Raw genomic sequence first — 12,192 nt, 5'->3', positions numbered from 1 at the left:
TGACTTTGTGGCTTTTGCGTCATTCGCACCTTAGAAGGGGCGGGGCTTAGAAGGGGCCGAGCTTATCCGCTTGACTTTGTGGCTGTTTGCATCATTCGCACCTTAGATGGGGCGGGGTTTAGAGGGGGCGGAGCTTATCTCTGTGGCTTTACTCCATGGAAACAGTTATCAGGCAAATTGCGTCTATCGCAACTACTCGCGTCTCTACGTTGACTTTGCTTATGGGATCCACTCGCGGGAAAAATTCTCACCACTTCCGCTGTGAACGCAGCTCGAGTCTGCCTTAGTTCTTACACCTGCATCCTCCTGTGAGGCAGTGCAGTGCCACACAGATACAACACGGTGGCTGCAACATTACATCATCGCCACCGGAGTTAAGCACTCACCATCATCGCCCATGGACAGCGGCTGGTTTTCATCTTAAAACTCCTGCAGTCTGAGCACGACTTGAAACCAGCTACTGTGGAGTCCGTCAAATCAAGGCCAGCAGCGTGCCAGTGTTACAGGAGGAACAAAGGCTGAAGAAGAGCTTTTCATTCAGTCAAGTGAGTCAGAGACGATTCAACAGTTCTATAGTTCGTCTGCACTCGTTTTTCTTTTCCATCACTAAATGAAAATGTGTTTGCCTGTTTCATAATAAAGAAATACCACTCAAAAAAACCTCCATATCAAAATGCATGGATATAAATTAAATAGATATTGAATCGGCACCCTAGAAATCAATGTTGTAGCATATGTTGGCCTTGGTGTTTCAAGATATATATATATTACATCACCGGTATCTATGGGAACCAGCTGACCTTTGACCTGAAGGTATCTGGTGGAGTTCTCTTGTAAATCCAGAGGCTCTCAACCGAATGCTTTGTGCGTCTCCTCGAGGTCTAAAACCGTGGTTGAGCATTTCACTCCTACGATTTACAAAATACCATTTATTGTATCGCGTTATTGGTCTTCTTCACTTACTGCTGCATTCAGTCATTTAAATGTTTTGCTCAAACACAGGAAAACCTTTCCGTCTTAGTTTCTAAAAGATTAGTTTGTATTCATCAAATGCTGCAAATATATTCCCAAGAGTTTTAACATAAAAATAAATGGTGAAGAAAAGCAAAGTTTTTTCTAAAGTCCACGAAGGTCATCCACCTGACCCTAAATGTTCCCTCCAGACATCCAGATTTACTCACTGCAACGACACAAATACGAGCAAGAATAACTCTTTAAGAACCCATGTGAGAGTGTTCCCTTGAAGCACCAATCAGGACCCGATATGTTCACGGGGCGGCTGTAGCTCAGTGGGGTCAGGGGGTCGTCCTGCAACCCCAAGGTCGTCGGTTCCATCCCCGCTCTCCCCATTAGTTGCAAGTCAAAGTGTTCATGAGCAAGGCACTGAACCCCCAGTTGCTCCCCGGGCGCATCACTGCAGCCCACTGCTCCTTAGGAACTAAGGAGGGGGTAAATGCAGAGAATACATTTCGTTGCCTGTGTACCTGGACTCTGTGGACCTGGACTCTGTGGACCTGGACTCTGTGGACCTGGACTCTGTGGACCTGGACTCTGTGTACCTGGACTCTGTGTACCTGGACTCTGTGTACCTGGACTCTGTGTACCTGGACTCTGTGTACCTGGACTCTGTGTACCTGGACTCTGTGTACCTGGACTCTGTGCAATGACAATGGATTGAATCCAATCCAATGTGTTCCAGTGTGAAGTGAAACAAAGAAATACAGACTTGGAGCGTCTCAACAGAATGAAATCTGCCTCACATCTCGGGATCCTCAAGCCGTGGCCACCTGCCATTAGATGCAGGGTTAAGTGTGATTACAGCGAGGTAGAAATCATGTTATTAAATGAGCCATTAAAAAAGGGTCACTGACGGCCAGGTCGTTGATACGGACATCCCATAAACCATGAGGAGGAGGGGGGGCTAACGATCTACACAGACAGCTGTCCTACTAATTAGAGCAAAGTGAGAGGTGCAGGACGGTCGCGTTGACTGACAGTGGGAGACCGTTTGGAGTGAAGGATGCTGGGTAAGCAGCTGTTGTGACATGAAGACGTGATCGGAGGAACTCGCTCCGTAATCGAAGCCACTTCATTAGTTATGATCGATCCGTGCAGCCGGAGCGTTGGAACCGCCGCCAACGGAACCGGGAGACGTCTGCACGGCGGGGTTTACAGCGAGAAAGAATGCAACGTCTACATCAGGCCAAAACACACACACACACAGCTCATTACTTACAATTCATTAGTCAGCAGCAGAAGATACTTCTCAATTCTTGCTCACGTCAAAGTGAGACGAACATCCCACTGGAACATCCCACTGCAGTGTCCCGAACACCCAGAGCCTCAGTTCATGATCACACAGGCTGAGCTATCCATCTCCATTATGAGACGCTTAGTGACCAATGAATTTCGTTGCTTCTGTACCTGTACTCTATGCAATGACAATAAAACCCATATCATATCATATCATATCATCATCATATATCATCAACAGGTTCATCCACATGACCAATGAACAGGTTCATCCACACGACCAATGAAGAGGTTCATCCACACGACCAATGAACAGGGTTCATCCACACGATCAATGAACAGGTTCATCCACACGACCAATGAACAGGTTCATCCACAAGATCAATGAACAGGTTCATCCACATGACCAATGAACAGGTTCATCCACACGACCAATGAACAGGGTTCATCCACATGACCAATGAACAGGTTCATCCACACGACCAATGAACAGGTTCATCCACATGACCAATGAACAGGTTCATACACATGACCAATGAACAGGGTTCATCCACACGACCAATGAACAGGTTCATCCACACGACCAATGAACAGGTTCATCCACATGACCAATGAACAGGTTCATCCAGACGACCAATGAACAGGTTCATCCACACGACCAATGAACAGGTTCATCCACATGACCAATGAACAGGTTCATCCACACGACCAATGAACAGGTTCATCCACATGACCAATGAACAGGTTCATCCACACGACCAATGAACAGGGTTCATCCACACGACCAATGAACAGGTTCATCCACACGACCAATGAACAGGGTTCATCCACATGACCAATGAACAGGTTCATCCTCACGACCAATGAACAGGTTCATCCTCATAACCAATGAACAGGTTCATCCACATGACCAATGAACAGGTTCATTACGTAACTGCAGTCTCTGTTGTTGAACAGTGGCTAATATACTAAGGTATCATACTTACTGAGAATATATGCCTCTCCACAACATGTGCATTCATCTAAATCATCTGTATATGCAAATATCCACAAGGACAGACGTATCGTCTCACTCGCTCATTGCCGGTGTCGTTTAGTTTATCTTGATTCATTGAATCCTCCTCTGGACCAAAGCCACGCTTCCTGTGTTTTTGTTCCAACTGCTGATCAGAGAGAACGAGGTTAGCCCCAAATGGAACACGACATTGGCGACGGCGCTCTGAAGGTGGACTGACCTTTAAGGTGGACCTGGCTATTCTCATTCTTAATGACGACTCCTTATTTCAACATCAAGCGTGACCCTGATGAGTTTAAACACACCGCCGATGTCCGACCTTTCATAATCTCAAAAGAAAGAGGTGCCAAAATTCTTTGTGAATGGAAGTAAAAAAAAATAAAAAAACTATCAACGTGTTCATTGGCCGGGAGCCGGGCGTCTGGACATTTGGACTCAGAGCTTAAGAAGAAAAAGATAATTATAATGTCAAATTCAGTGGAAGGCTGTCTGGGTGAAAGCATGGTTCATACACATGTTGACCAATGGGTTTCATGACCTTTCCATGACCTTTAAACCACATTTCCATGACCAAACATTTGGTGAAATCTCGATGAAGACATGAAAAAGTGAGAAAATGTCCTATTTAAACAAACTGAGAATTCCAACGAATGAGAGACAATAGTTTGATTAGATGAACACATAATGACATAAATGTGTTTTCTTTTAAACAAACCGTTTAAATTAACTTATGAATATAACACATTTTCATGACTTCCAAAACTTTAGGAATTACATTTTTTTCAGGGACTTTTTCAGGCCTGGAAATAACCATTTAAAACAATTCCATGACTTCCAGGTTTTCCATGACCGTACGGACCGTGTACACGCCGTGTTAAACGTAAAGGACAGAAGCATGCAGAACATGGAGTGCATGGAAGGTGAAGCAGGTCGACCGGGTGAAGTAAAGAAAACGTCTGCAGGGACGAGACCGTCACGTCATGGAGGTCCCTCTGATCGACTATTTAAAATCAGAAAGTCAGATTCCGATTGGCTCCTTCGTCTTTCGACAACAATGCACACACATGCTCTGGATCGGCGTGCACTTGCAGTCTGGAAGCCGCGCATTCTTTACACATCAACTACCGTTAAACAATGAATTATCGATTGTAGGGGGTGAATCTTTTAAGCCCCTTCTGCTGAGTCACATCCCGGCCTCCCGTCGGCGTCCCCTCCGGCTCTGCATCCTCTCAGCAGGATCCGAGCCAACACAGACACGGAGATGAGAAGGTCCTCACCGCGGCGTGAGGGGATGATCATTAAGAAGATACACAAACACGGAGCTCAGAGCTCAGCAGAGTCCTCTGGACACCGCAGCGCGTCAACGATGATGCATCACACTCCTTATGCACAGAGAGCAGGGGCTCCCCTTAAAGGAACGGAGGCGCCATTAGTGTCACCATTGATGTCACCATTGACGTTACCATTGATGTCACCATTAACGTCACCATTGACGTTACCATTGATGTTACCATGCTATACATTATTAATGTCATCATTGATGTTACCACGTAATAGATTATAAATGTCACCATTGACTTTACCATTGATGCTACCATTGACGTTACCATTGACGTTATCATTACTGTCATTCAGTTACCATGTTATACATTATTAATGTCACCATTGACGTCACCATTGACGTTACCATTGATCATACCTGCAAACTCATGAGGGGTGAAAAAGGTGACAATGGGGGGGGGGGGGGTGCAGGTGAATTTTTTCTTTTTGTCACCACACCACATCCACGTTGTTTGAAGCCTCAAAGCTTTTAGAACCACAACTACAGTCATTTTATTGTTCTGACCACAAATCTAAATAATGATAATAAACAGTTTAAGAACAAACGGTCCTCCGCTCTGACTCAGCCCTATAATGATAGTAATAACAAATATACATTGTCATTATATATAATATGGTTAAAGTCATTCATGAACCAACTTCCTTTCTTTTGCCTGAACAGTCCTCATGGACTTCTTCCTGAATCTGTTCTGTCTCTACCTGTTTGTCACGATACTCATATTATAACTTCTATACATATTACATACCTGCCATAAATATCATGATACCCGATACCAGAATTCAATACACCATACAAACAATATGGTACCATAATTACTGAGACTGGTATATTTATCTATAATAGTAATAAATAAAACATCTGTATGGTTCACTTTTACCAACTTTTCAACACTTAACAAATGACAGTAATATGAGTATTAATACAGCCAGATATGAATGAAACTACATGGTTCCATCATAGCATTGATGATCCACTATGAGGCCGTTAGTCTCTGACCAGATGATCCACAGTTCATCAGGATGAGCAACTGGAGAGTTACACAACTTTACAGACTGAAACATTTCACTTCTGGCATCTTTGTATTTGTTAAGCCGAAGTCGGTCTCTAAAGCTGCGCCACTTCTCGCTGTGAGCTGCGCGCAGTGTGCGCAGACAGCTCGACACGGAGCAGCGCGTGCGCTCTGATCGCTCTCTTAATGAAGTATCGATGCTAAAAATATGCTAAATCACATCGTGTTTAACGTGCGGTACTTTGTTAGCATCGCTACACCGTGCAGCGTGACAGGAGTAGATGTAGCGAGCTAACATTCAAGCTAACCTGAACCCCCAAACGCTGTCGACATCTGAACGCTGATTGGCCGAGACGCGACACGTCCCATCAAAGATGTTTTATTGCAAAGAGCAACACTTCACACTTTTCTCCGCGTCTCACTGCAATCTCAACGGCAGCGGGCCAGGTGACCCCCCCCAAAACAAAAACTCTTCGGATCTCCACGATTCACGTGGATGACCTATTTTGAGTTCAAAACGGTGAATTTCACCGAAAGTTGACAAGTTTGCAGGTATGATTGATGTCACCATTGATGCTACCATTGACGTTACCATTTATGTCACCAAATGATGTTACCATTGACGTTACCATTACTGTCATTCAGTTACTTGTTTACATTATTAATGTCACCATTGACATTACCATGCTATACATTATTAATGTCAACATTGATGTTACCATTGACATTACCATGCTATACATTATTAATGTCAACATTGACTTTACCATTGATGTTACCATTGACGTTACCATGCTATACATTATTAATGTCAACATAGACTTTACCATTGACGTTAGCATTAGTCATTCAGTTACCATGTTATACATTATTCATGTCACCATTGACGTTACCATTGACATTACCATGCTATACATTATTAATGTCACCATTGACATTACCATTGACGTTACCATTACTGTCATTCAGTTACTTGTTTACATTATTAATGTCACCATTGATGTTACAATGCTATACATTATTAATGTCAACATAGACTTTACCATTGATGCTACCATTGACGTTACCATTGACGTTACCATGCTATACATTATTAATGTCAACATAGACTTTACCATTGATGCTACCATTACTGTCATTCAGTTACCATGTTATACATTATTCATGTCACCATTGACGTTACCATTGACATTACCATTACTGTCATTCAGTTACATGTTTACATTGTTAATGTTATCTTTATTGGCCGTTGGCAACCAGCTCGCCGCTCTGCACATTTGTTGTGAAACATGTAGCTTGTTGGAATTAGGAAACTAGCTTTAGCTAGTTAGCTACCCACTAGTGAGCTACCCAGCTGGGTGGCTAATTCCACAACACTTAAATCTGCAATGTGACAAGACTGTCAATGAGGCATCGCTCTACGCTTAGTAACATTACTTAAAGCAAACTAAGCCTACGATGCCGTGGACAATACAAATGTGCCATATTGTGCATTCATCATGATAATTTGCATTTCACACAACAAAACAACCTGTAGCCTATTCTGGGTCCCAGCGCGACCTTTGGAGAGCAGCCTTTTAGTTAGCGCTTAATAAAAACCACCAACGCCAACTGGGAATAAAACACTAAATCAAAGCCTTCTCTGGATGTGTTGGACAACAATGTGTCACGATGTTGAGCAAGCACAACTAAACAAAACGCAGGACTCCCCGGGAATAGAGTGCTTCTGTTCCTCAGACAGAAAGTGTCTCATCTCTACTGTACATACAGTAGAGACCCTGTGGATAATATACCTTTACTATTAGTTTAGCGGGATATTTACGAGGCGATCAGCAGCTGATCAATAATCTCTCTCATTTGCCACGTGAACCTGTAGCGCCCCACAAAGGCTCTTTGTTTATGGATGTAATGGTGGGCTGTCTGTAAGTCTCGCACGGGGCTAAAGGGAGACCATCAAGACCGATTCCGCATTGCGTTATTTACTCCACACACACACACACGCACACGCACACACACGCTGGTCATCAATTAATCTCAGATGGGATACAGATGGCAGCTGTGAGGGAGTAATGTAGTGGGTAGTGTGGCGTTGGTTATTGACTTTGAAGTGTGATGCTCTAGAACAACCAAAAGATCCACTTATTTGTTTTTACTAAAATCAGCAAGGAGATTTTTTTTGTTCTTCTTCAAAATGAATAACAAATTTAAGAACGTGTGAAAATTATTCACATCAGTGTGCCAAACTTCTTTGTATTGTAGCCTAAATTGAAGACACTCACTCCTACTCTGAGTTGTTATGCTCCGTCAGCACATTGGCACACGAGATGTGAATAAACCACTTCTTTATATTCTGGTTAAAGAATAGCTGCACAAGACCACACAGACATTATATACATATATATATGTATATATACACACATATATATACATATATATTATACATATATAACCCGTGATTTCAGGGTGGCGCGCCGCCACCCTGTTATAATGGTAGGGGAAACACTGATATATATATATAATATACATATATGTACTATACATATATAAATATATATATATAATATATAAATATATAAATAGTATATACATAAATACAATTTAAAAAATATATAAATAATATAGTGTATATATATATATATATACATTATATATAAAATAAACAGAATTATCCTCACATGGTTTCTTTTCCCTGATGTACAGATCTCAACGAATAATCCTCATCTCTGTCATGGAATACCGGCATGGGACATTATTCTAGAGCTTTATGTCCATCCAGTCATTATTGAGGACAGTGACGCATCGTCACGGCCTCCCAGTATCCTGGAGCATGAAGCTGCATTCCAGAGTAACCGACCACGCAGAGGGAAGAGCGTGTTTCCAGGGGGGAAGAGAGAAGGAGAGAAGCTAATGAGGAGCAACGTGTTTGAGCTGCAGCTCACGATGCATAATGTAGAGGGACAACAGGGGGCCACTGGCTGAAGAGAGAGAGAGAGAGAGAGAGGTGGAGGGAGAGAGGTGGAGACAGAGGTAGAGAGAGAGAGAGGTGGAGGAAGAGCTGTGGAGAGAGAGAGGTGGAGACAGAGGTAGAGAGAGAGGTGGAGACAGAGGTAGAGAGAGAGAGAGGTGGAGACAGAGGTAGAGAGAGAGAGGTGGAGGAAGAGATGTGGAAGAAGAGATGTGGAGACAGAGAGGTGGAGGAAGAGGTAGAGAGAGAGAGGTGGAGACAGAGGTAGAGAGAGAGGTGGAAGAAGAGAGGTGGAGACAGAGAGGTAGAGGTAGAGAGGTGGAGACAGAGAGGTGGAGAGAGAGGTAGAGAGGTGGAGACAGAGAGGTGGAGGTGGAGAGAGAGGTGGAGGAAGAGAGGTGGAGAGAGAGAGTTAGAGAGAGGTAGAGAGAGGAAGAGAGAGAGAGGTAAATGGAGAGGTGGAGGACACCAGATAATACAGAAAGAGAGATATTTAAATATAAAACTAAAAACCTGAAAGAGGAGGAGGTCGACATGGGGAGAGGAAATAAAGGAGAACAAGCCAAGCTTGAAAGAGAATTGGAGAGCAGGAGGAAGAGGAGGAGGAGAGGGAAAGCTCAAAGAGAAGCGTCTCGATAGAAACCGAAGCAGTCAGAGGTTGAATGAGGTTTAACGGGACGCCATCCAGCCACTCTGGATAAGAGCAGCCAGCAGAGGAACAACAACCAGTGAATGAGGGATGTGTGCACCGATACCAGGATGTGGAGTATCGATGCATCTTAGATTTTGTTGACCAGCATGTGCAACGTGATCATTTTATTTTTTCCTTTTTCTAAGTGACCCCAAACGTTTGACCTCCGAGTTGGAAGCCGTGAGACGATGCGACCAGGGCCACGTCTTCAAGTGCACGTCATCTCATTGGACGCCGTATTCGATAACGCTCGGCATGCAGCGCTATGAGGACGCTATAATGACGCAGATGAAAAAGGGGGATGCTCACCCGGGGTTGCCAGTTCTCATATTGCTTCTGCAGGTTGGCCCCGATGGTCTCCAGAGCTTTCTGTGGGCTCATGGACAGAGGATCTGTGGAGAAGACAAGAGAGTGTGAACACACACACAAGTCCAGGGGAGGAAATTTACATATTTTTTAGGGGGCAATTTTTGCCCCACTGACTGAAACACAGGAGCATTTAAAAAAGCAATAATATTGATTAATATCAATGTGTGTATATATAATCTAAATATATATATATTATAATGATATATATATTATAATATAATTACATAAATATATATATATATATATAAAACAATTATATAATTATATTACAAATATATATTATATTTCTTATAATATATATATAATTTTATTATTGAATTATATATATAATGATATTATATATTATAATATCATTATATTATAATACATATATTTATATTATATATACACACACATTGATATTAATCAATATTATTGATTATGTGATCAGCTTTCACCATTTTTCAATTTCCTGTTCATTTCAAAGTTGCCAGTATATAAAGTGTATTTTTGCACACTGCACTTAAAAGTAGACGTTTATATTAGCGTGTGGCTGTAGCTTTAACAACACGGTGTATTTAAAGACAACCCTTTAACTCTAAACATCTCACACAGTGTCCAGCATCCTCAGCCAATCAGGAGGCTCCAGGAACTTTGAGCTGTGCTCCGTCTTTAATGTGCGCCACACTAAAACAACAACGACTCCTGATTCAGATTTCTCTCTTAAAATAACTTTTGTGATCACATTTGATCGTCTTATAACCAGCTGACAAACGGCCGGTTGTCATCGGCAACGCATCGATGGATAAACAAGAAGACACGCATCATATTTAAAGAAACAGTGTGTAGGATTTCATATAACTGACCTGATTGAAAGATAAAGATCTCTCTCTCGCTCTCCCTCCCTCCCTCTCCCTCTCCCTCTCCCCCTCTCTCCCTCTCTCACCACTAGGTGAAACCCCCTTCAGGTTGACTCACCTATCCAGCACTCCAGCCTGGCGCAGGGGGAGGTCTTGACCACGTCGGGGGGGTCCACTCCCACGTTGAGACACAGCACCAGGGCCACGCTCACCGTCTTCATCTGAGGAGGAGCCAACGCCACTCAGGTTATCACACGTTCATCTCCACTGAGCTCAGTGAACTCAGTAAGTCGAGTCTCCTTCAGACTGACAGCTGTCAGTGAAACAGGAAGTTCCTCCTCCACGTTTAAGCTTAAGACAGAAGGTACCCATGATGCACTGCGGCAGGAAGTGAAAGCTACATGAAGCCACCATTGATCCAAGGGTCATATGGCATGTCCTGACACACACACACACACACACACAGATACAAACACACACACACACACACACAGAGACAGACCCCTGGACACACACACAGACACACACACACAAAGACACCGACACCTATACACACACACACACACAGAGAGAGACAGACACCTGGACACACACACACAAAGACACCTACACACAGACACACCTGGACACACACCTACACTAGAGATGCTCCGATCAGGTTTTTTTGGTGCCGATCACCGATCACTGAAATCAGTATCTGCCGATCCGATAATACCGATCACGATCACGGTGTCGATTGAAGCATTCTATTTATTGTGTAGCATTATTGCTATGAGGACTATGAGGAAATACATATATAAAGCAACTCAAACATTAAAGAAATTACTGATTTCTTTAAACATTTAGGACTTTTACTTTGAAAAATGTCCTAATTGATACATTAAAATTGTTTGATAAATAAATAAATAAATAAATATACACTTTTATTAATCCCCAAGGGGAAATTAGTTCTCTGCATTTAACCCATCCTTAGTTATTAAGGAGCAGTGGGCTGCGGTGAAGCGCCCGGGAAGCAACTGGGGTTCAGTGCCTTGCTCAAGGACACTTCGACTTGCAACTAATGGGGAGAGCGGGGATCGAACCCACGACCTTGCGGTTGAAGGACGGCCCTCTTACCCCACTGAGCTAAAGCCGCCCCAAAATTGCTATTGTAGGGGATTTCCGATATGTATGGAACACATCTGCATCATTCATTTCCTGGAACTCTTGGGGAAATCTATTTACAGGACTTTTTTTAACATACAAAAGTCAGACTTATTTTGTATAAACTCTTCCTTGGTACAGTAAAAATGTTTTAATGTTAGCATAATTTAAGCTAAATCTCAGAAACGATCTCTAAAGATACAAAATCAGTTCATTGTTTACTTTTATATGTTAGTGTTTGATTTGTCGACATCTTATTTTGATAAACGGATGTTGTTTCACGTGGTTCTTTCCGCTAACTTTGCAAAACCGGATGTTGTCACTTAAATCCTTCCGCTAACTTTATCAAAACCCTCTCGCTCCCGATGGAATGTGTTTACCGTGAGCATCAGTCTATAGGGGCAGACATGTGAGAGTCGGCTGAGTCGACCCAGAGATTCAACTCGGGGGACGGGACGCCGCTCGGTGGTGAGGATCCCCTCTGACCTCTGACCTCTCACTCTGCGGCCCTCGCCGGGCGCATCGTCTCCGTTGCGCCGCGATTGAAACGTCTGATAGTTCTCTCA

At 43.1% G+C, this 12,192-nt stretch overlaps 1 protein-coding gene across 2 annotated transcripts in view; it reads right to left on the bottom strand.

The window, feature by feature from the left end:
* Nucleotides 1-12,192, bottom strand: part of rptor (regulatory associated protein of MTOR, complex 1) — a 140,991-nt gene that overhangs the window by 115,200 nt on the left and 13,599 nt on the right. For both annotated transcript variants that reach the window (XM_056410150.1, XM_056410151.1), the window contains exons 3-4: nt 10,602-10,704; nt 9,585-9,667 (exon numbers count right to left, since the gene is read on the bottom strand). In XM_056410150.1, the coding sequence (XP_056266125.1) occupies nt 9,585-9,667; nt 10,602-10,704 (186 nt within the window). The remainder of the gene's footprint in view (nt 1-9,584; nt 9,668-10,601; nt 10,705-12,192) is intronic.

Source organism: Pseudoliparis swirei, chromosome 24, assembly GCF_029220125.1.
Source record: "Pseudoliparis swirei isolate HS2019 ecotype Mariana Trench chromosome 24, NWPU_hadal_v1, whole genome shotgun sequence".
Classification (NCBI taxonomy): Eukaryota; Metazoa; Chordata; class Actinopteri; order Perciformes; family Liparidae; genus Pseudoliparis; species Pseudoliparis swirei.
This window is presented reverse-complemented; position numbering and strand designations above follow the sequence as displayed.